Source organism: Myotis daubentonii, chromosome 2, assembly GCF_963259705.1.
Source record: "Myotis daubentonii chromosome 2, mMyoDau2.1, whole genome shotgun sequence".
Taxonomy (NCBI): Eukaryota; Metazoa; Chordata; class Mammalia; order Chiroptera; family Vespertilionidae; genus Myotis; species Myotis daubentonii.
The window spans coordinates 3,766,172-3,791,862 of record NC_081841.1 but is presented as its reverse complement, the minus strand read 5'-3'; the positions used below and the strand labels follow the sequence as shown (position 1 = coordinate 3,791,862).

General features: G+C 49.3%; 1 protein-coding gene across 6 annotated transcripts in view; it reads right to left on the bottom strand.

The window, feature by feature from the left end:
- Positions 1–25,691, bottom strand: part of PACSIN2 (protein kinase C and casein kinase substrate in neurons 2) — a 115,513-nt gene that overhangs the window by 19,254 nt on the left and 70,568 nt on the right. For 5 of the 6 annotated variants that reach the window (XM_059680795.1, XM_059680791.1, XM_059680796.1 and 2 more), the window contains one exon: positions 5,513–5,632. In XM_059680795.1, coding sequence (XP_059536778.1) covers positions 5,513–5,572 — 60 coding nt within the window. In that variant the 5' untranslated portion in view covers positions 5,573–5,632. Of the gene's footprint in view, positions 1–5,512; positions 5,633–7,424; positions 7,480–25,691 lie in introns of all 6 variants that reach the window. The other variant, XM_059680793.1, reaches the window with a different exon arrangement.

Sequence of the window (25,691 nt, the reverse complement as noted above, 5' to 3'; positions counted from 1 at the left end):
CCAGGCTTCAGGCCTGGGCAGGGGACCCCCATCTCCCTCCGATCGCCAGATCGGCCCCTCACCCAGGCCTGACGCCGTGGCCAGAGGCGTCGACCCCAATCACCTTCCAATCGCCGGATCAGCCCCTCGCCCAGGCCTGATGCCTCGGCCAGAGGTGTCAGGCCTGGGCAGGGGACCACCATATCCCCCCGATCAGCGGCTCTACCCCCTGCCCAGGCTGACATCTCCACCAGAGATGTCAGGCCTGGGCAGGGGACCCCCATATCCCCCCAATCTCTGGCTCTGCCCCCCACCCAGGCCTAATGCCTCTGGCCCAGGCGTCAGGCCTGGGCAGGGGACCCCCATCCCGCCCCGATCACCAGCTCCGCCCTTGCCCAGGCCTGACACCTCGGCTAGAGGCGTTGACCTCCATCACCCTCCGATCGCTGGGTCGGCCCCTTGCCCAGGTCTGATGCCTCCGCCAGAGGTGTCAGGCCTGGGCAGGGGACCCCCATCTCCCCCGGCTTCTGGGGCTTCTGGGGCTGGCCTGTGGCCCGGGATGGCAGCTCATGCTGGCGGCTGTGCTGTCCCGCCCTGCCTGCAGTATGCAAATTGGCCGCCATCTTTGTTGGCAGTTAATTTACATATTGCGCTGATGAGCCAATGGGAGGCGTAGCGAAGGTATAGTCAATTACCATGTTTGTCTATTATTAGATAGGATTATTATACTATTTTCTATTCAAACTGTAAACCTACTTTTGCCCCACCCTATATTTAAATAACTACCCTTGAAATCTGAAAAGCAGCAAGGAGTACAGGAAGGATGTTTCCAGAAGCACGTGTTGTAGGTTTAAGTGCCGGCACTGTGACCATTGCTGGGCCATGGGGAGAAAGGAGTGCTCAAGGTGACAGGCACTGCAAAGCCATCTATGTCCCTAACTCCATCTACATTCAGGCTCACCCCTCAGATATCAAGACACTAAAGACAGATGCTCAACACGCATGTGCCTGGGCACAGGACCACGATGCTCATCCTCTCCCTTCAGGGCTGCCTGGCTGAGGGAGGGGCGGGGCAGGGAGGTATACTGAAGGCAACCTCCGAGCTGAACTTTCAAGGACTTTCAAGGAGGCTGGCACATTAATGGGCAAGTAAGAGGCTGGCCACCTTGATGGAGAGGTGAGGGAAAGGATTCCAGACAGAACAGTGCTGGCAAAGTGATGAAGTGGTGATAGCATAGAGACCTGGGGCACTGTGAGACATCCACCAGGAATGGAACACAGAACACAGAATGCAGGGCAACGAGCAGAGACTTGGCCAGGGGTCAAGTGCAGCGGGTGGGGTGGGAGGTGGGGTCAGACAGTGAGCAATCTCCAGGGCGGGCCTTCACCCTGAAGGGTGCTGTGCTCAGGCCTGGTGGGCTTTGGGAGGGTGGAGCTCCTGGGGGAAGGTGTGAGAGTGCCTCCTGAGACCGGGCGCAGCTGTGAGAGGAGAGCTAACACAGGATAACGTTAGAAAGGGGCGGGGACTGAGTGCCAAAGGCAGGGGGAGGAGAGGGAGCAGACGGCTGTTGATGGCGTGTCCCATCCTACCTGCCCCAGTTTCAGCTCGGCAAGGCTCAGCTCGGCTTCCCCGGGGCGGCTTCCCTGCCGCCTGCGGTCCCAGCCGGACCACCAGCGTAGAGCACCTGCATCGCCTGCACTTGCACACAGGCGAGACCAACTCCCCGGCCCGGACTCCTGCTGGCTGGTCCACCCGGGGACCACGAGGGTCCTTCCGAACACTGCCCCCATGGCCCGCAGTCGCAGCTGGTCCCGCACAGGTAACGACCGTGCATGTTAGCTCCCTGCCGTGCTGGGCTGCAGGCCTCCTGGCAGCAGGTGCCGCACGGTCTTGCCCCAGCAGCAGCATCACAATAGGGCCTGTCCACACTGAGCCGGGCGGGTGCTGACAGCGCCCCAGGGGCCACATCACCGAATCTGTCACAATCCTAGGCAGCGGGTGCTGCTGGTTTCCATTTTACAGAAAAGGAAACTGGTTTGAAGAAGCGAAGTCACCCATGATCATGCACCCAGGAGGCAGAGCCCGCCTTACAGAGCCTTCCTCAGGCCGAGAGCAGAGAAGGCATAGAGCCAAGGTTTAATGGTTGGTATCAGGTCACGTGTGTGCTGCCAACAGATTCAGGGAAGCCATAGAGGTCAGGACTGTCCCTGATCCCGCCATGTGCTGGCGAGGCTATCGGGAACCCCAACCTGAAAACTACTAAAAACCGCCTGCTCAAGATGACCTTTATTTTACCCTCAGAACACTCATGCCCTTTAACCTGCAACCCTGAGCCCAAGCACACTGCTCCCTCCACACCTGGAGGCACGTTCAAGGGTGAGCCAGCTGAGCGGAGTGGACAGAGCCTGCCGAGACAATAAACCCATTTGTCTTTGCTTTCTTCAGGCAAAAGCAGATGTTCTTGTCTACCGACAGTATGACAGCTAAGAATTTAGATGGGAGCCTAAGAGCTTAAATCAATGGCTTGTTAAAGCTACTTGATTTAATATATGCTGATAACATATTCTGGCAACTTTCACCTTTTTTTTTTTTTTTTTTAACCAAGCAGCTGCAGAATTCTGTAATAGCACTGCATTTAGCTACTTCATTTTCCCAGGCGCTTTCTGTCATCAACTGGGTCATTACAGTGATGCTGCCGAACGCGGCCTGCAGGAACAGGCATGCCGTGTGTGCTGAGACCGCATCGCCACAGCAGAGGCCAGGGCTCCCAGCCAGAACCTGTCCCGACATCTGACACCACTTTATATGTTCCCATTCCCTTAACCCTCACATATGCCAGGATGTGGGTATCAGCATCACTCCCACTCTACAGATTGGGAAATTGAGGCAAAGACAAATTAGCAACTTGCCCAAAGCCACATACATGTGAAGTGACAAGCCTGGGAGTCAAACCCAGGTCACCTGGCTTCAGAGCACGTGTCTGAACCTGCCCCGCTGCCTGTGTCGGTCTCTCTTGAAGGCCTTCTGTGTGCTCCATCCCCTCCTCATCGCCACCTAGCTCAAGGCAGGTACTGATTAATACTAGAAGCAATGTCATTCCATTAGGAAAAAAATTTTCCCCAAGACTCTAAAGCAGTGGTTCTCAACCTGTGGGTCGCGACCCCTTCGGCGGTCGAACGACCCTTTCACAGGGGTCGCCTAAGGCCGTCCTGCATATCAGATATTTACATTATGATTCATAACAGTAGCAACATGACAGTTACGAAGTAGCAAGGAAAATAATTTTATGGTTGGGTCACAACATGAGGAACTGTATTTAAAGGGCCAGAGGTTGAGAACCACTGCTCTAGAGGATTCTGTCTATGGTTTGGCTCAGCGGTGAGAATCACGAGGACTTGCGTTTCTAAAGGCCAGCCCACCAGGAGCTCCCAGGAAGTCTGCACAGCCACACTGGCTCCTCCTGAGTGTCCTAAGCGGCACAGCCTTCCTGGGGCCAGCACGCGGGGCCTGCCTGTCTGCAAACAGTGGGCAGAGGGGCAGCCTGAATGCCAGCATTGTCCCACGGGCTCCACCAACTGCATCCTGTGACCCCCGGTTCTAACACAGCTCCATCCAGTCTCACCATCAACGTCCCCTACGCAGTGGGAGTGCACCTGACAATGCCAGGAAGCCGCTGCTGCCCACAGGCCGGGACACACCCATGACTCTGTCGCTGCCCCTGTCAGAAGTGTTCTGCCTTCTAAGAAATGTTCCCTCAGACGATGTGCCTCTCTGGCTACTGAAATTTGAGCTCTGGCCCAGATACCCACCAGGAAGGTGCTATCACCGAAGGGGCAGGGACAGAGGGCACTGGCACCCCTGTGCTATTTCATTTACTCTGATCCTGCGGAAGCCAGCTACCCTCCTTGAGGGTAGGGACTCAGACTGCCACATTCCTCGTTGGAGCCTCAAAGGGCCTACCACACAGGAGGTGATCAATAAACACATACTTTTAATAAAATGAAGTATTCAGCTAAAAGTTAGTATTGAGCTTTCCCCCAATACATAGGAAAGAAAAGTGTGGATAGAAGTTTGAGCTCCTAGCCCATCTTTTCTAAACTTGGCCACCTGTGATCACTTATCTATTAGTCTATAATATCAGATGGTATTTGATGTCAGACAAAATTAGACACTCAATTATTCTAAGTTTATACAACTCCTTTGTGCTCGTGCCCAGTAAGACCCAGGCCATCATCCTCACCTTCTGCACCACTAGAGCCTCCAGGGTCAGAAAAGCACCCACGTGGGAGCCAATGTCTGCATTCTCACTTCATCCTGGCTGCCTCCCTGAAAGGCCAGGATCATCCCCTCTTTACAGATGAAAAGCCTGAGGCTCACGTGTCAAGCAACTTGCCCAAGGTCACACAGCTAGTAAGGGCACAGCTAGGATCAAACCTAGATATTTTCATTTTTTTAAAAATACATCTATTTTAAATATATTTTTATTGACTTCAGAAAGGAAGGGAGAGGGAGAGAGAAACATCAATGATGAGAGAGAATCATTGATGGGCTGCCTCCTGCATATCCCCCTACTGGGGATTGAGCCTGCAACCAGGCATGTGCCCTTGACAGGGATCGAACCTGGGACCCTTCAGTCCACAGGCCGATGCTCTATCCACTGAGCCAAACCAGCTAGGGCAGAACCTAGATCTTTCCAACTGCAAAGCCAGTGCTCTTTCCATGAAACCCATGGCTACAGGGAAAGTTACAGGGGTTTTACCATGAGAATAAAATTGGATCAAAAAAGGACTTTAGCCCTAGCCGGCTTAGCTCAGTGGATAGAGCATCGGCCTGCAGACTGAAGGGTCCCAGGTTCGATACTGGCCAAGGACACATGCCTGGGTTGCAGGCTTGATCCCCAGTAGGGGTTGTGCAGGAGGCAGCCGTCAATGATTCTCTCATCATTGATGTTTCTATCTCTCTCTCTCCTCTCCCTTCCTCTCTGATATGAATAAAGAAATATATATTTAAAAAAAAAAAAAAAAGGACTTTACTTCAACCAGCAGGCAGGAAAAGGGGGGCTCAGGAAGAATGACTACCAAAACCACAAAATAATCTAACCAGGAAGGGAGTTCCTCATAGGTTCAGACAGACAGGAAGATGCTCCAACCAGCCCCAGGGCAGTGTGTTTAGCCCTCTGGCCTTTTGCCTGCACTGGCCAGCATATCACATCACCGCCGTCTGTTTTTCTACGCAAAACTGCCTTTCAGGCTAAGCCCAGTGATTTGTATATTTCACTCTAAGTCATACATGGTTGAACATGAAAAGGAAGATCAGTGAATGGACAAACTGACAAGACCTCTAAAGCACCCGACTGTTCTAGCAAGGCAGCTTCACTGACAGCTTAGCCATCCTGTTGCCATCCAAATCTGACCACAAATGCCTGGCTGGTTTGGGGGTATGTTTATCCCCCGACCCCACCCTCCACACACAGTCCTGGCAGGCAGGCATCAGCCTGATTTCTGTATCATGGGGGGAAAGCCTGGGCATTACCTCCCAGAAGCTGTCGCTGGACACTTCTACTCCAACGGAATCATCATAAGTGACAGACATCTCTCCGAAGGGTGAGGGAGCAGCAGGTCAACTGCAGACACTCCAAATCCGAAGACAAACCTACAAGAAAAACATATCATTGTGATTTTGAACTCCCAAGGTAAAAGCAAGCCATGCCCATTGAAGATTTCCATTTCCAGCATTGCCTGCGTACAAAACAGTCTAAAATGTTTCCCTTAGTTGGGAGAAGGTCAATAAACTCATGTGTATTTCACATTATCAAGTAAACCTCCTCAACATCCTGCTGAAGGGCTAGAAGAGCTTTCAGAACAGTTTGTGTTCTGAGATCAACAGATTGATGCCTTCACTAAACACTCTTGCTCATCCCTTGGAGAACGAGACACAGAAGACGTGAGGAGAGCAGCAAATGAGGGCAGAGCCCTTGCATCTCTGGGCTCACTCTGTCCCAGCCTGTCCTAGCCATCCAGCAGGGAGAGGATCGGGGTAAACTGTGAGTGGAAATAATCCCACCTTTGACATGACTCTCCACAGGGTTGCAGCACATTCTGACTGTGCCGGGCACTGTCCTCCCCCACCCATGGCTGACTCATCTCAGCCACTGAAACCCCAAATTCAGACCAGTTTCTTTGGACACCATCTGTGTGAGGGTCGGCTACACAGAGTGAAGACGAACAAGCGAAAGTGGCCGTTTCTGAGTGCAGACGCAGTGTTCTCAGCCCGGCAAGGGGCGAGGGGCAGCTGCGCCCCTGCGGGAGGGAAGGAGCTGAAGCACATTCGGAGGCACAGGTCACTGCGATGGAACGACCTGTCCCAGGGATGAGACTCCACCCTCCTTTCCATCACCCTGTGTTTGATCACACAGCCAGATCCAAACTCTAACCAGAGTCAGGATTCACAGCCTCAGCTTAGTGACAGCAGGGAGCAGGAGGGGTGGGCAGGCAGAATGCCCTACACTGCTACACCTGCAGGCGCAAGGCTTGCTTTGTTCTAGGTCAGTGACGGCGAACCTATGACACGCGTGTCAGAGGTGACACGCGAACTCATTTTTTTGGTTGATTTTTGTTAAATGGCATTTAAATATATAAAATAAATATCAAAAATATGTCTTTGTTTTACTATTGTTGCAAATATCAAAAAAATTTCTATATGTGACACGGCACCAGAGTTAAGTTAGGGTTTTTCAAAATGCTGACATGCCGAGCTCAAAAGGTTCGCCATCACTGTTCTAGGTCCTTTACTCATGTTATCACATCTAATCCTGATTCCCTGTGAGACAGTCTAGAGCAGCGGTTCTCAACCTGTGGGTCGCGACCCCTTTGGGGGTCGAACAATCCTTTCACAGGGGAAAACACATAATTACATATTGTTTTTGTGATTAATCACTATGCTTTAATTATGTTCAATTTGTAACAATGAAAATACATCCTGCATATCAGATATTTACATTACGATTCATAACAGTAGCAAAATCACAGTCATGAAGTAGCAACGAAAATAACTTTATGGCCCTGGCCGGTTTGGCTCAGTGGATAGAGAGTCAGCCTGTGGACTGAAGGGTCCCAGGTTCGATTCCGGCCAAGGGCACATGCCTGGGTTGTGGGCTCAATCCCCAGTAGGGGGCATGCAGGAGGCAGCCGATCAATGATTCTCTCTCATCATTGATGTTTCTATCACTCTCTCCCTCTCCCTTCCTCTCTGGAATCAATAAAGAAATATATTTAAAAATAAAAAAAGAAAGAAAATAATTTTATGGTTGGGGGTCACCACAACATGAGGAACTGTATCAAAGGGTCGCGGCATTAGGAAGGTTGAGAACCACTGGTCTAGAGCCACAGTAAGGAATACAGGCTCTAGAGTCAGGCTTCCTGGGCTCCAATCCTAAATCCATTACTCACTGGGCAGCAGAGGGCAAGTTATCTGACCTCTCTATGCCGCAAAGGCTTTATCTGTAAAAGACAGACAATAAGTAAATCAGAATTGCTGAGAGGGTCAGATGAGGCAATACATACAAGGGCTTAGAACAATACATGGCCCATAGTAAGTGCCATGGACATAGTAAATAATAATGTGATTATTATTAGACTAGAGGCCCGGTGCATGAATTTGTGCACAGGTGGGGTCCGGCCAACAGGGGGGGGGGCGGGGGACACACACATGGGAGTTGGCTAGCCGGCCGGCCCCGCCCCCTGGTCAAACTCCTGGTCGAAGGACAATTTGCATATTAGCCTTTTATTATATAGGACAGTAACTATTATTAGTATTACTAGCATTACTTTGGTCTATACTTTACAGTTGAGAAAACTGATCCTTGGAGAAGTAACTTGCCCAAGGTTCGCCTAAGTAATGAATGGTAGAGACCAGCATTTGCTACCAACTCTGCCTGTTTGCTAAGGTAACATCATGTCTACAATTTAAAGAAGATCTATAACCTCAAATCTACTTGCTAGTTAAGAGGGCTTAATCTGGTGGAGCTTCCAAAGGTAAACACAGCACTGTATGCCCAATGAATTCAAAGACAGATTATGGTACTTCAAAGCCACAGCTATAATGCACGCAAGTATAACTAGGCAGTCGTATGGGTGCCACCCACACACTCGTCCTGACAGCATGCTGACTAAATCTGCTCCATCCTCACAGGGGCAGTGTGTCATCAACCACAGGGCTACCACAAAGGCCTAACAGGCCACCTGCCTGGGCCATCGAACCACCTTGTTTCGTAGCACCCCCTTTTCCACAGAATCCTGTGCTCTGAGTCAGGCCCTCCTTGAAGCACCCAGCCTGCCTTTGCAGCAGCAGAAAGTCATCTACCCAGCGCGCCTGCTCTCTGCTCCAGGCTCCTCAGGGACATCTGGGCGTTTGGCTCAGGCAAGTCTCACAGTGTCCAATCAAGCGGCTGGCTGGCGGCCGGGCCAGCTCCAGGGAGCAGTTACAGGGAGGAAGGGCACCTGCTCTGGATGGAGAAAAGCTCAGAGGAACACCTTTCTGCCTGGGCTCAGCCACGGTTTAGATACTAATGGAAGATCAGTTCTGCACAACATTTATTAATAGAAGAATATAATTTTTAAAATTGTATATCATCAGTCAACAGTGGCCTGAACGAAAACCAGTGACTCACATGGCGCTTAACGTGTTAAGCATCCTTTGAAGCACAATGTTACCTATATTCAACAATCTCATTTATTTTTCATTAACAGTCCCATGAGGTAGGCATTTTTATTTCCTTTCCACAAATGAGAAATTAAAGATCAAGTAACTTGCTTAAGATTATAAATGGTGAGAACAAGAATCAAAAACAGGTTCTGTGATTCTAAAGTTCAAGTTTTTCCTATTATACTACATTGCAGATCTATATATATAAAAGCCCAGCAACTGGAATGGCGGAACAACCGGAATGACCAGTGGCTATGATGTGTACTGCTGCAGCCAACCAGTATGATCCGGCCCCTGATTGGCCCCCAACACCCTGATTGGGGGCAGGGCCAACTGCCTGCCCCCCACTGGCCTGGCCCAATGGGCCCCCATCGGGGCAGGCCAGCCGGACCCCACCTGTGCATGAATTTGTGCACCAGGCCTCTAGTAATTAAATAAGTTCATAGGTATAATGAATAAAATGTTGTGAAAATATCAAGAGAGCAAGAATGAATCCTTTCATGAACAGGGCATGGAAAAGCTGGAGTGAGACTTACAGGGAGGTGGGCTCTGTTTAAGTACACAAGAGAGGGGCCTCCTATCTGTATGGGGAGGAGGGGATCGAGATGGGTCAAAGGGAGGCCAAGGAATCTCATCTGCCCCTGGAAATCCATGGTTGGTGATTTTACAAAAGTAATAGAATCAGCTGTCAGCCTTCAGGGCTCAAACAAAAAATGTCCTCCACAATGTATAGTTAGATCTGTTCATTTATGGCCAGGATTTGACTGACACCACTGACTCAATATGGCACAATGATCAACCACTATTCCTGGGCCCATAAGACCTGAACACACCAGCCATAGTTGGGTTCAGGAAGGGACTGGAAGGAAAGAACCCATAAAACATCATGCGACTCAGTGACACAATGGTCTTGTGTCAACAAAAATTGGAAAGAGAGGAAGACCTGCCATTATCAGCTGCACTTGGTGAGCCTCATTCATTCAAGATCTAAGTTTCAAAAACTGAGATAGTGCTGGGAATACAGACAGACCATGGGCTAGACCTCAAATTCTTTCAAATAAAACTGAAAAACAATGAAACTGGAGTAGATTAGTGGGAGTCAGGAAGTCCCAAATGTTAACTTTGTCAAATACAAACAGAAAAAATATTCTTTGCCCTTTTAATACCATACATAAAAGGAAACTGACTGATGTGAAAATGCTCGATGACAATCAAAATAAGACCTCAGAATGCCTGCTCTACATAAGGCAAGAAAAATGGCAAGATCCAATGTTAAGGGGTCTTAATGTACTAAATTGGGCATTCTTTTTTTTTTTTTTTAATGTATTTGTAACCTAGAAAGTTGTAATCTAAAAAAATCTATTTTTCCATAGAGAACTCAAAGAGAGTTTGGCAGAGAAAGGAAGGACAGGAAGAAGGATGGATTATCCATGGTCCTATCATGGGAAGACAACACAATGCATTTTCCTTCCTCTCAGCTGTTTTCAGAGATCATCTATTCCCTCCTTAAAGTAGAGGGTGGGATGAGGTGGACACGTGTGACCTGGGGGCCTAGAGCTGCAGAAAAATAACTCTCAGGTAAGAGGAGAGGGCATAGGACACAGCCTACAAAGAGAAAATGAACTTCTTGGACAAAGCCCCTGAAGTCCAAACACTGGCACTCTGTTCTCATAGATGGGCACTCACTTGAGTGTGGTAACCGAGTGGGGACCAGCTGCAGACCAGGCCACACCCAGGAGCCATGCTCAACCCCACAGAGAAACCAAGAAGGTTCTTGGCCAAAGTTGTCCGTGTTTGTGTCAAATCAAGAATGCCTGCTTCAAACACACATGGTTCTGCTGTTCCACCTGGGAGCCCAGGGTGGGAATAAAGCAACATCAAAGCAGCCCCTAGGTACCAAGCAACTCTTATCATCAATAGGTGGTCTAAGTGAGCTTTAAATATTTTTGTTCCTTAAAACCCTGTAAAAATGTATTATTGTCCCCATTTTACAGGGAGGTAACTGAGTGCAATGATTCAAATTAAGAGCTTGCAGCTCATCTATAACAACAAAAGCATAATATGCTAATTAGACTAAATGTCTTTCCGAATGACCTTCCGGACAAAGCCAGGGCTGTGAGGGAAGCCCAGGTCCCAGGTGCCAGAGGGAAGCCAGTGCCAGCAGCCAGGGGAAGGAAGGCCTACTCTTGCACAGATTTCGTGCTTGGGGCCTCTAGTAAATGCTAAGCTGGGATTCCACCCAGGCATCTGGCTCCATGCTGCCGACTCCAGCAGGACACTGCATGACCAGCCCCGTCATTCCCAGACCTGGGAACCCTGCTTGGCTGGGAGGCTGCTCCCTCAGGGAAGGTAATATCGCTGCCCAAATAGCCCCAAAGGCCCTGGGCCTGTCAGGGAATATTACTAAGAATTTTTTTCATGCAGAAATGTGAATCTGGCTTTAGTACCCACTGATAAAGTTGGGGAAACCAAGGCTCCTGAGGGCAACAAGAGAGACCCTTCAGGCCCATTCTTTCAAAAGGAGATCTGACCGGGTAAACTTCTTGGTCCTGCTTCCCTCCCTCTGCTAGGGTCTGAGCCAAACCTGCCCCTCACCAAGGCTGTGCCCATGCTGTGAAACTCTGGTCTGTACTGCCAAATGGTACTGAGTGTTCCTGAGATGTACTTATCAAAGCCAAACCCATAAATGTGCATTTAATAATTAACTAGGTACTTCTCCACGGGCGGTGACGTTCCTGGGAAGACAGTGTGGCATCTGGGCTCCACCCCTGTGGACTCAGTCAGCCATCCTGAGAGCCTGTCCTCTGGAAGGCAAGGTCATCATCAGCGCTCCCTCCCTCCTGAGCTAGGAATGGCTCAGCGATGATAAGGGACAAGTGAGCCAGAACTGCTCTTTCCAAGGACAGGACAGACTGCCACTTCAGTGCATTTCAGCCTGTCCACTACCCAGTAGGTGACTGGTTGCTTCTTTCTTTCTTTCTTTTTTAAAATATATTTTATTGATTTTTTACAGAAAGGGAGGGAGAAGGATAGAGAGTTAGAAACATCGATGAGAGAGAAACATCGATCAGCTGCCTCCTGCACACTTCCTACTGGGGATGTGCCCGCAACCAAGGTACATGCCCTTGACCGGAATCGAACCTGGGACCCCTCAGTCCGCAGGTTGACGCTCTATCCACTGAGCCAAACCGGTTAGGGCTGGTTGTTTCTTCCTAGAGAAACTGAAACCCAATACTCAAATATAATGCTGAGTGAGCTCTATGAACTCTGAACAAATGCTACACATAAGTGCTCCTGTGGGAGACTCCTGCGCATGCCTAGACCCTTGGAGACCTTAAATTCAGTTGCTCGTGGGACAGGGACTATGTGCTTCCGTCTGAACCTTGTCTGCCCATCAGAGGCTGTAGAAGCAGCAAGCTTGACAGCAAGACAATCAAAGTACAAAGATGCACAAACCATCACCTTGCCTCCCACTCCTGAAAACACACCGGCGCTCCTCCACGTGATCCTGGCACACAGCGGGCCCCCCATCAATGTCTGCTGAATACATGTTCTAAGAGAAGGAGACACGTGTCCAGCTCTCTGGATTCCACTGACTTCTGCCACTGACGTATCTAAACATTGGTGAGTCAGAGCCACTCCTAAAATGATTCGCTGAGTCTCAGAGGCTAATGGAGGTGGCCGAGGGTGCCCTTGGCCCAGGCTGGGAGCGGCACAACCTCCTTCCTCCCCGCTGAGCCTGATAACAGGTATCCAGTAAACAAAAGGTACAAGTTACATAAGTACATCTAGCTCCCTCTGAATGCCCTTAATTTGTTCCAAAAAAGAAAAACAACAGAACAGGCTGCTGGGCCAAGAGGCTATTACTATAAAGCAAGGACATTCTGAGCGAGGGCGCCGTTGCTCGCGTCCCCAGTCAGCCTCCGGAGAAAGCCCTCTCTAGTCCTCTGTCACCGCAGAGGCAGCGCGTCAGGAAGGTGTCCTGGAAGCTGCCCCACACACAACGCTGCCCGGCTCTGTGCTGCCCTGCAGGACTCGGAGTGAGCACACACTCCACCCATGGTTTGTTTCTTCAAACTCATTATCCAGGGTCGAAAATTCTTTTATTTAATTTTTAACAAGTTGAAAGGCTTTTTTCTTTCAATTACAGTTGACATTCAATTTTTATATTAATTTCAGGTGTACAGCACAATGGTTAGACATTTATATAACTTACAAAGTAAGCCCTGATAAGTCTAGTACCCCCCTGGCATCACATAATTATTATAATATTATTGACTATATTAGGGTGGAAAATTCGTCATTAATTTGGAAATGACTATAATTCCTTCTAAGTCACTGTTTGGCCCAGAGTTAGGGGAGGATCATTCCTTAAGTAAGGACATATTTACCCATTCATTCTACAAACACATGTTTGAGTACCTACTATGTGCTGGGTACTTCTCTAAGTCACTAACAAGACAGACAAGGTCCCTGCCCACCGGGGCTGACATCCTCATAGGCAGACTGACACGAAACGGAGGGAGAACAGAAGGGAGGGGCTTGTGGCTCCCAGGTGGATAGCAAGTGGGCATAGGGGCAACAGCCAAGGTCCCAGAGGAGTGCTGGGCCTGTCCTGAGGTGGCCCTGAAGACTCTGCAGCTTATTGGTAAGCTGCATGATAACTCAGATTCTGCTATCTGTGCTACCAGGTGCAAAATTCAAGCCTCAAGTGCTTATAAGATATGCTGTTGGCCCTGGCCAGGTGGCTCAGTTGGTTGGAATGCCATCCCATACACCAAAAAGATGCCAGTTCCATTCCTGGTCAGGGCACATACCTAGGTCACGGGTTTGTTCCCTGGTCAGGGCATATACAGGAGGCAACTGATCAATGTTTCTCTCTCACATCAATGCTTCTCTCTCTCATCAATAAATGTATCCTTGGCTGAGGATTAAAAAAAAAGATATGCTGCTGAAAACCAAGCACATGGATGCACCCTCATTTCATGCTTGCCCTTACGCACCGTTACAGGCTTCTCAATGTGTGACAGATTAACAAAGAAAATACCTATAGCCTTTGACCCAACTATTTCTTCTAAAACTTTATCCCACAGACAAACTCACCCAAGAGTCAAATGTAGGTATTCATGGAGGCAACAAAATATACACACTGAAAACCACTTCCCTGGCCATCAAGAATGAAAACTGGCCCTGGCTGGCGTGTCTCAGTGGTTAGAGCCAACCCGCACGCCAAAGGGTCTCATGTTCGATTCCCGGTCAAGGGCATGTAACTGGGTTGCAGGTTTGATCCCCAGCCCTGGTCAGGGCACATGTGGGAGGCAACCAATCGATGTGTCTCTCCCACATCTATGTTTCTCTTTCTCTACCCCCTCCTCTTTCTTCCCTTCCACCCTCTCTAAAAATCAACGGATGAGGATTAACAAAATAAAAATGAAAACTGCCAGTCCACCTGTGGAGAGGCGCGCAGCAGCGGAGGAGGGGTGGGAAGGACTGTGCACAGACATGAGAAGATGTTCCCACACATCAGATGAAACAGTGGGGTGTAGCACAGCAGACACAGTCTGATCCCACCGGTATTACAAAACAATTAGGCACCCACAGCAGCCTGCCGATGACAACAACTCGTAAGGGAAGTATGAAATGAGGGTGCGCACATGTGGTTGGTTTTCAACAGCACATCCCATATACACTTGAGGCTTGAATTTTTCATCCAGTAGCACAGTGGGTCTCAGACTCGCTCTGGGGAGTGCTGTGGGGGTGGGAAGGGGACTTTAGCATTTCACCTCGTAACTTTCTCATCTATTTGAAAATTGTGACTATAGGCAAGTAATATTTTTAAAATACAAAAACTAGTTAACAAAAAGACTCCACTTTGTTTCATTAATGGCCTGCACTGAAGTGAAGGGAGGGTCTCTCTGCACCGCATGACCACACTACAGCTCCGAGAAAGGGCATCTGCCCACACACAGTTCAAGGACTGACGGTCAGGAACCCCACCTGCTCAGTGGGTTGTAGCACAGCAGGCAGTCTGATCCCACCGGTATTACAAAACAATTAGTGTGATCCCGCCAGAGGTGTGTGATCCACCCTCGCCTCTCCCCTGGCGACTGCAGTCAGTTCCGATCAGCTGTCCCAGCTTCCTCGTCCCTTCCGTCTATTCTCAACACAGTGACCCTCTGAAAACATGTCAGACCACGTCTCCCCTCTTAAGCAGAGCCAAAGCCCCCGAGTGCTCCGCAGAGTGCAGCCGCCTGCTCACCCCACCAGCGGCCTCTCAGCCCTCATGCCCGTGCCACTCTCCCCACTGCCCCAGCTCCAGTCTGAGGCCTCTGCTGCTGGTGGCACTGCCAGGCACAGCCACACCTGCTCTTCTGCTCCAGGTCTTCCTCCAGGGAGCCCACAGCCGGAGACAGGCTGCCCCTCGCCCCTCAGGCGGGTATCGGCCCCAGCTCAGGCAGGTCTCCAACCCATCCCCCTCTGGGCACTCCCAGGCCCTTCTGTTTCTGCTTTCTCTCCAGCACAGCTTCCTTCCAACAGCTACATTGTTTCCTTACTTGTGCTGCTCACTGCTGCCCCCTCACTGAACGCAAGCTCTGGGAGGGCAGGGGTTTGTCTGTTGTGTTCATGCTCTAGTCCCCCTCCCGTGTCTGACACGTGGCAGTCACTCGGGAAAGACCTGGATGGGAGAAGGTGAACTGAAGAGCCTGGGTCATTTTTATTTATACAGACTGGTTCCACAGATCAAAAATAATTGGAGCATTTATGTGAAGATGCTTCAACTCTAGTGGTTAGAATCCTTTTATAAACACTACTGCACACGTTAAACTAAACCACAAAAGGGTTCAGCAACCATAGTGGGGATATGTGGCTCAGTCTCCAGCTGTAGGTCACCAGCCACACAGGGAGCCCCTCTGCCGCTCAGCCCCATGGCCTGAGCACCGCTGGGGCCCCCGGTCCTGGGTCCGCTCTGCCTCCAGCCTCGGCCTGGCAGCCCGTCAGCACCCAAGAGAAAGGAGGGGTCCCTGCTTCTCCCCAGCCTCGAGCCGCCTCCCCCATGCTGGGTGCTCAGGGAGTAAGACCTGAGGTAATGCACCGCTTTGCACCATTAGCAAAACAGGAACACTTTTTCTACTCGCTCGAATATCTGGCACAGCTTATTCTGTTTCCAGTGATTTCATCTGGAAAAGTGAACATTCCTCAAAGGAAGAGATAGAGATCAGCAAATCAAGTGACTTGTATCTCTGGAAAATCGTGTAGTGCGTTGACTTCAACAACAGCAAACAAATTATTCACTGCAAAGTGCTTGATTTTTTGTTTTGTTTTGTTTTTCCTGATGAATGATTCTTCATTGTTTTACTTTCAATTACAGTTTCCAATAAATATTATTTAGTATTAGTTTCAGGTGCTCAGTGCTCAGTTGTTTTTAAATCCTTACCCGGGGATGTGTTCATTGATTTTAGAGAGAGGGGAAGGGAGGGAGGGAGAGGGGGAAGGGGGAGGGAGAGAGAGGGAGAGAGAGAGAGAGAGAGAGAGAGAGAGAGAGAGAGAAAGAGAAAGAGAGAGAGAGAGAGAACATCGATCAGTTGCCTCCCATACATGCCCCGACTGCGGATCAAACTGGCAACCTATTTTTTTTTTTTTCATCTGTGGAATCAGTCTGTATGTGCCCTGACCAGGAATCGAACCCACAACCTTTCGGTGCATAGGATTCGGTGCTGGGTTTTAAAGGCTGTTCCTCAGGGAAGCCCTCGGAGTCCTGGGAAGGTCCTCTAGCAGCACCCATCAGGATGGGCAGTGGGCACACTCAAGTGCTTCCAGAGACTGAAAAACAGTCAGCACCTCTGGGCAGAGAGCTAGGGGTTGCCATGGAAACCATCGGGATTCCAAGAGCTTGGTGGCACAGAACTTCCTGCTGCACTCTGAAGGAGGAGCTGGTGAGGAGAATTTAGGAACTCTATTAGGACACAACCCTTTCAATGAGAACAAACATGGCTCAGGCTTTAGAACACGAAAGGAAAGAAAAAGAGTGGGGAAAGGATATCTGATTTTATTCGTCAATAGTACACAGCAACCCTCTTCCTCCTGCAGGAAAAACAATTGTGTTGGGGAAGGTTAAAGAAAAACGAATTCTTCTAAACAGACCAACCCAGAGAAGCTCCTCCCCAGCATCAAACCCGGCGGCACCGGCGCTCAGCACAGCACCGGCTCTGAAGCAGGCACGTTCCCCCTCGGGCGACACCTGGCTTCCTCAGCTTCCTCCTTCAACCCCTGACAGGTCAAGTCCAAATGTCTACACCTTTGGGATGCAAGGGCTGTCAAAACCAACGAGGGTTCTGTTCCACCAACTTGCGTTCTCATTGCCCGCCCTTTCTTCTCCTGCCATCTCCAGTCTGTCCTTACAGCAAACAAGCCATCTGGGGTCTGCTTTTTCCAATTGCATAAGCAGTTCCCCTTTGTCCCCGTCTTCCTGTCACTTCTAATGGCTGTAAAACATCAAGACTTGTCTTTCCCAGTCACAGTCACGCCACAGCTCATACAGCGTCCCAGTTTCTGTCCTGCTACTTCGCTGGGGGCTCTAGGCGCATGCATTCTAAAGACAGTTCGTGTATCTCTCAGACCGTTTAAAAAGCAGGATTTTGAACTGACATTCTCCATCTGCATTTAAAGGGCAGATTACATACCCATGAGAAAGGATGGGAATATACCTAAGAGGTGCGGGAGAAAAAATGACCCCAAAAACACATAGGCAGAAACATGTTGCTGCCTTTGGGGATCCTGTTTGTTTCACATGATGAATCAGAACATTTCAGGAGGTGCAATAGCATGTGCAAGATTACACATGAACAAGAAATGGGCAGAAAAGGGAAAAGCAAGGAATGAAGTTCCATGAAAAGGAGACTGGAGCTGGAGTGGAGACAGTGAACCTCGCTTCCAATTTCTCCCTTGGAAGAAATCAGGTGGGCTGTTTAGTTTGTTTGTTTTTAAGAAACTTCACGTGAATAAACATTTATAATTTTTTAAATATAGAATTCCTTTAATGTGTAAGTTTTCAGAGGATTCAGACTCAATCCATTCAACCCTACCTTGACACTAGCTGTCCACACATGGACATTCTGGTGGACGAATGTCCCTGAAACTTCCTGGGATGGTGTGATCGTCTAAACACAATTCCCCCCAAGAGACAAGAATGGTGGTAGTTAATCAGTCTGGCTTAGGGAACCACTGGGTATACCCTGCTGGGAATACAATTAAAACAACAACAACCAAAAAACAAAAACAAAAAAAACCCAGACATTCACACAACACAAACAACAGAAAAACAAAATCAGTAAAGCTACATGGAACAAACTTCAATTTTTGATGGTTTAGAAGTCAGTTTTCACTCTTACAAGGGGCTCTCAGGCCCAAAATTTGGAAGCTGGTCCCAAATTTGCCATTAAAGAGCTATGGAACCTTAGGCATCATTTCAGCACCCTGCTATCTTTACTGGAAAATCAGAGTGTGAGATTAAACAAACTCTTAGATTTCTGAGCTTAAATATTAAATATTTTTAAAAGCCTCCTACTAGCAAGAGCTTATGGGGGAATTGAGTGATTACAGCCAAGTCATTATAAGCGTTGGAGCACTGGCAGTGACCTTCACGGCTGCAAAGTGCTTTCCTCCTCCATCCGGTCGGAGCCTCACAGCCACCCTGCAAGGATGTCCTCGCCAGGACCCCAAAGTCCAAGCTTGACCTCACTCCCAGAGGCCCATGGTGAAGCAAGCCCCTGCTTCTGAGCACATCCACACCCCAGAAATTACAGCCAGTGTTGGTGACACAGGATGTCACCTGGGGTACAAGTCCTGCACATACAAATCCCAGGGCTTAAAGGGGAAGTCGACAGCAATTAACATGTGCATTTTATAAAGGAGTCAAAACAAGCATGACTGTCAGTAACCACAGCCTCATGCACTCTGACCCTGGGTCCCAGGGCTTCTCACTGAAGGACACGCCCACCCCCCTTTTTTTGTTAATCCTCACCCAAGAATATTTTTTCCATTGATTTTTAGAGAGAGTGAAAGGGAGGGGGAGAGGCAGAGGGAGAGAAACATTGATGTGAGAGACACATCGACTGGTTGCCTCCCACACACGCCCCAACTGGCACACGGAATTGAGCCCACTATCAAGGTATGTGCCCTTGATCAGAATCAAACCCACAACCTTTCAGTCCAAGGGCCAATACTCTACCAACTAAACAAAACCAGAAGGGCTGAAGACCCCCTCTTAATGGCTGCTGGGAGGGTAGGTAGGCATGGTGACAACAGTGGGGCGCAGTGAGCTGTGACGTATCAGGTGAGAGCAGGGCACCTGCAAATGGCTGAGTCCTGCCTCCAAAGAGTGGGCAGATTATCTCTGAACCCCACAAATGATCCCTCCAAGCTCTTTCTCAGGGGTAGTTTGTCCACCAGGGTGCTGAGCAAGCCTGGAGAGACGCCCAGCACAGGCAGCTTCCCAGCCAGGACACCAGACTGACTCCTGAGGAACCGATGGGAATCAGGCAGGTGTAGAGGGGTGCAGGGCATCCCAGAAAGAACCTTTAGGGAAGAGTGGGGCGGGGGGTGAAAGTGGGGTCAGAGAGGGGCACAGGTCAGTGTCAGTGGGACCACGCAGGATTCAGAGGGCTACACAGCAGGGCTGGGTGTCCACCCTAAAACAGGAACAGTGATGAAGAAAGGAGGAACTGGTGCCCCATTTCTGCACAGAAATCCCCATGTGGTTTAAACTTGATGAATTTCTCACAGCTTGTCATCTTCAGCTGCTGGCAAGGCTGAGATCTATGGTACACACTATGATTAGGTATATTTTTAACTGACGGGACCACACAGAGATCATTTTGTTATATTGTTATTAATAACCAGTGTTTTTATTTACACATACAATACCTCTCTTCCAAAAGAGCCCAGAAAACTTCACAGAATCCCAAATCCCCAGGGATGCAGGTGGTATTAATAACTCTAAAACTTCAAAGCTAAAATGTCAATAAGTTTGCTTAAAAAAAAAAATCCCAATGTTAGGCAGAACAGAAAATCCACCCTCACCTCTGGTCTCCATGGGACAACCTTTTTCAATACTTACATTGTGTCACTTACCTGCTCCAACCCCTGGCACTCAGAGCTAAACCCTAACTCCTGCCCTTTGCTGCAAGTCCCACCATGACTGGCCCCAGCTGCCCCCTTCCAATCTTCCTCACTGGCTGGCCCTGATCTGCTCCAGCCACAATGGTCCCCGCACTGTTCCTGGAACACACTAAACTCGTTTCTGCCTTGGAATTTTTGCGCATGCTGTTTCCCCTCCCTGGAAAGCTCTTCTCTGGGGTAAGTACATGGTCAGCTCCCTGATGGCATTTGGCCCACAGCCTCTCTGACCATCCTCTTGCATCCAGCTCCTCCTCCCCACCTCCCCCGCTACCTCTACCCTGCTAATTTCTATTCTCTTTGTATATTTCTTTAAAACATAGATGGCTACCTGGATTTTTTTACCCAAGTAGTCTGCTCCCCCCTCTAGAAAGCAAATTCACTGGGGTATCTCACCCACAATAGGTCCCTTTAACTTGTTGAAAGTGACAAATACATGCTGGGATCTTTAGAAATGAAATGATGGCAAAGAAAAGCAATGACTTTACAGTAATGTTTTGTTAGCAACTGCACTTATGAAGCCGCATACTGACATCTCCTGGATTACCCAGGAAAGAAAAAAGACTACTCAGACGAGAGCAGAAATAATTTTTCAGTGATTCTTAAAAAGTCAAGTCTCCTACAGCGGTCAGCTTCTGCAGTCACTGTCGGAAGACATTCCCACCTGGAGCCTCCTGGGCATCCCGAGCACCCAGAGCCACGTTTCATTTTGTTTTTGTTGATCAAAAGGGGGTCCTGTTAGTAGCAGCAACTGTTAGCAGACAAAAGGTCCAGTCAGTTACACCATACTCTAAATTCTCAAGTATTAGGAAGTGCTCTATCATTGCTCAGTCAGCATTTATATTTATAGTGGAATCTGAAAATGTTTGGCCAAGACGAGTCCCCTGTGGTAAGCCCCAAGCACACACCCAGACTCCAGTCTGATATTACATTTATGTGTCAGAGGAGAACCCAGTTACCCGTGAAAAAATGGAAGAGGTCAATATAAGAGACGGGAAACAAACTCTCTACGAGTCCATATTGCTCTGGGACTTTCTTTAAGTCCCGAACAATCCTTTAAGACACACACATTTCTCAAAGCAATGAAAGGCCGAAACATATCTCCTTGAAAGTCCGAATGCCAGGAGAGAGTACCAGGCAGCTTCGCCCGTGCCCGCCAGGATTGGGATTGCTTTGCTTTTCACTGCAGATTCTTGAAACAAGAGACCATCCCAAAGTGGAAGTCTCAGTCAAGTCCAAAAATAAATGAATAAATAAATAAGAGTGAGAGAACAAAAACATGGGCACACTTGAGACAACCAAGAGCCCAGGGTCTGTGGATGTCTGGACCAAAACACCTAATGCCAACACTCCCCAAGCACCATGTGGCAGCCGGCCACCCTGTGGCTTCAGCTGTGGCATCTAAAGGGGAAGCGGCTCCACACAGATGACACTGGTCCCCTCTCAGGCCTCGGAGGGAAGCCACCCACTCACGTCCTTCACGGAACCAACGCGCTCTCGTCCCAGCATCAATAGTGGGAAAAGCAACTAACTTGTGGAGAAAACGCGTTTTGGAGAAAAAGCTATTGCAGCTGGAAAAGCATTCTTGGATATCATGAATAAGATACTCTGACTCTAAGGAATTGTAAATTTGATGCTGGAGTGTGTGAAAGTATGAATAAGCAGATTTAAGGAAATATTATGGAGCCATGGTAACAGAAACTATGGAAGAAACTCCAGTTGCACAGAACTGCTTAAAAATAAACCGGATACTAAAATACCAGCAAAAAGCTACAATGACTCACACTGTTCTCCTCAAATACTTATGAGAACAGCAAGTTCTTTGACAGTCTTCCAGGCTTTCTTCCTATCGGAGAAACGTGAGACAAAGAAAGTAAGAAGAAGGAAAAGAAGCTTCGAAAATTTTCTCTAATTTTACCATCACCCTGACATGAGTAAGTCCTTGTACGTTTTAGAGTTTGATGGAAGTATGGAAACATACACTCATGCAACAAGAATTGTTTTGAGACTTTTCATAAAAGCCAAACTGAATTCAGAAAGTATAACTGGGCCCCAGAGTGCCCTGCACTGACTGTGTTCTCAGTGTGGGAAAGAATCATTTCTATCATTAACATACAACCTTTTAAGGCATTTTGTGGGAACGTGACCATCTTCTCCCTTCGTTCACCTGAGTACGCCCCACCGCCCTCCCTGGAACCTTGTCTCCACTGTATGTCCTCTAACTATACTTACAGAAGACCCTTAATCCACAGGTTTCAGCCATGGGGCTCCACTCTGGCCTACCCTACCTGCCTGGCCAGCCTCAGCCTCCTGCCAGGCTCTGAACAGCCACACATGCTGCGTGCTACTACCAGAGACTGCCCTTCCTTGTCAACTCCTACCCATCCTGCAAGGCCCATCTTGCAAGGCCCAGCCTTCAAGGCCCAGTTTAAGTGCCACCTCCTCTGAGGAGCCTCCCCTACCCCCCACCATGCTAGTGACCCTCTGCCCACCACTGTCTCCTTATAGTTCGTTCCTCTATGGTGCCATATTTCCCCAATGAAGCTGTTAGCTCCTGGGAAACCCTGGTGCCTATCACAGTACCTGCAGCTGTGCAGTGACAGCTGCTGAAGGAAGAAATGGAGCCAGGGAATGAATTTCTCAGGAAACCTCCAAGTCCCGGGGCATCCTCATTAGATTAGGACGTGCCTCCTCCCTGTTCCCCTTCCCCTGCCCTACTCACTGTATCTCTTCTCTCCTCTTCCCATGAAGTAATTATTCCCCTGTGCAAACGGCCAATCTTCCTCATGCCAGAGACTTGTTTTGGACGTACTACATCCTCACCTACAAGTCTGTCTGGAGTCAAGGCATCAGGAAAACTTGTTTGTGAAAAGGCTTTGCTGGCAGTTGAACAGTTTCAACAAAGTGATGGTACTTAAACGACCCCTTAAAATGTACTCTGTGAGGCCTAACTTTTTAATCTTATGCAACGTAAATTATTCAAATCCCACAAATCACTGAGATTTCCATTTGGTTTGTTACCCAAACCCCAGGAGAATCACTCAAGTACACAGTGATGTTGAGCAGGGGAAAGCGTTGCCCATGCCGACAAATGTCAACCCAAGAAGGGACTCACGGCAGGACAACTCGAACATGCGGAGCCTGACCAGCCGCATCTTCCAAAAACACAGAGCCAGGCCAGCGTGGCTCAGTGGCTGAGCACTGATCTATGAACCAGGAGGTCACAGTTCCATTGCCGTCTGGGCACATGCCTGGGTTGTGGGCTCCACCCCCAGTGTGGGGCATGCAGGAGGCAATGATCCTCTCTCATCATCGATGTTTCTCTCTCTCCCTCTTCCTTCCTTTTTGAAATCAATAAAAAATAGTTTAAGAACACAAGATCTGGAAGCCTGCTGCAGACACCCCCACCATGTGGAGGAGGAGATTCCCATGGATCTGTGAGGGGCTGCACGGTGTTCCCGAGAGCACTGCAAGGAACGGAACCCAGTGGGACTGACTCAGCACTTGGGTGTTACAAGCCATGTGCCCCAAGCAAACCCCGTTACTGCTCTGTGCCTCTGGTTTCCCACTCAAAACAGGAAGATGACGCCCACCCTGAAGACTGCTTAAGGACTAGCTTAGCCAATGCAGGAAGCCTGTCGCGTGTAGGGAACATGAAATGCTGGTTCCCCTCCCGGCTCTGGTATGCATCTAATAAGATGGAGCAGAAAGACCTGGGGCTGAGCACGAGACTCCCTGGCCTAGGTGAGCTTGTTCATAAAAGGAAGTGATCCTTAAGCTCTACTTAGACTCGAACATGCTAAGGAGAGACTGGGCATGTGGACAAAGGATGGACAGGGCTGGCTGTGCCAATCCCCAGTTCAAAGTTTTCAGTGAACATGTGCATTGTATGTTTTGTGTCAAAACAAAAACATGGTTTCATAAATAAATCAAGACAACAATCAAAAGAGAGTTTTCTTTTTAATTAATCTGGCCTCTGTCCATTAGGAGGGCCATGAACATCCACCCAGTCTACTGCTTGTTTTCCATTCCTTCAACACCTATGTACTGGGGACCACTGGGTCACATGATGTTCTCGTGCTGGAGAATCTAACGGCATAGAACAGACAAAAACCCTGCCTCCTGGAGTCTGTGCTCCAGTGCAGGTGACTGGCAAAGAAACGAAATCACACAGTAGCTGCCCTGCAGAGAAATAAAGCAAGGAAAAGGGATGAGGGTGGAGGCAGACAGGAGACTGCACGTGTAAACAGAGGGGCTGCAGAAGGCCACACAGAAGGTGATAGGTGGCAGCTGAAGGAGAGGGAAGGAGTGAGCCAGGAGGACCTCCAGGGAAAGGTGCCCCACAAAAGGAGAGCAGGGCTGACAGACTGCAGTGCTTCCCAGGAGAGATGACGTGAGGCCAGGCAGACAGGAGTAGAAATGAAGATGTGTGCGCTTTGGAAAACACTGAGGATAACACACAATGACTCATTCTCTCAACCTCTATCCCACCACGTTGTCCATCCCCGACTCTGACTCGGTTTCCTGGCTCCACCATTTAACAAGCACGTGCTCAGAGCCCACCTGTGTCCTAAATGTGGATGTACGGTGCCTGTCCTCGAAGAAGAGTTCTGTCCAAGGCACGTAAACCAACACATCCAATGCTGTTACTCTCCACCCCCGCCACCCCACTCTGAGGCTGCACCCCCTCGCCTATCTGAAGCCCTGTATTTCCCCCCTGAACTCAGCTCTCCCAGACCCAGACTTGCCCACAGCCCACTGTGGGTGAGGAGCAGGGATGGAGAGCATGAGCCCTTTCCACTGAGCCCATGTGGCTCCCAGAAGCAGAAATGTCCAACATCCTAGGGCACCATGCTGCCTGGGGACCAGCTGCGCAAATATGGAGCCCGAAAGTCCTCCTCCCTCATCAAGTGGTCCAGGACCCCCATCTCCAGAGGCTCAGTCTTCCACTCCGTAGCTTCAGAGTGAGGCGATCAGGTGAGAGGTCCGCCTCCTCCTGCTGGCAGACTTCCCAGCTCACTCCTTTCCACCCCTTTCCACACTTGCACAGAGTCAGACAGACCCATTCTGCTAAATGCTGGGTGTGAGCTGACAACCCCAAGAGCTAATGCCATTTACAAAGAGCAGAACAGAAAATGTGTTTGAAACAAGCTAGCACTCACTCCAGGTAAGTCTGGGGCGGGTCCTTTAAGAATCACTCCCTCTCCATCTGCACCAGGGGTTTCATTTCCAATTGGAAAGTAACTGATTAGTTCATACTTCATAATTGTGTATGAACAGTGAATGCTCAGCAGTGAATCCCTTTGGCCTGAGAATGAAGAGGAAATGGTTCTGAAGACCTAGAGAAAGGCGGGTCAGTTCACTTTATTCTGAAAATTGGCCCGAGGAAGAAACGAAAACCGCAGATGCAGAAAAAGCTCCAGGAAACCTCCACCTTTGGAACATGCAGGAGGCCGGAAAGGGAGCTTTCCCTCCCAACGTGGGGAAATAAACTTCACCACGAGCTGCCGTACTGCACAGCAGCCTTCAGAAGCACCGAGGGAAGTCCCCTCTAGAAAGGCTCACTGGGTACGCACTGGCTCAAGGACCACAGGAGCAGAGGGTGCACGAACTTGCCCCCTGGCCATTAATTCCTCAGTGTCCTTTAGGACAGCCTGGCGACTCAGCACTCCCGCCCCGGGCCATCCATGCAGGCTCACAGAGGGCCTTCTCCCACTCCACCTGAACTCCATGGGGAAGGTCTCTGCCCTTTAATCTACAGGTAACCCAAAGCAGGTGCTCAAGGAATGAGACAGAACCACAAGGCAAAGGGGAGAGCAGGAGGGAGAGGGGG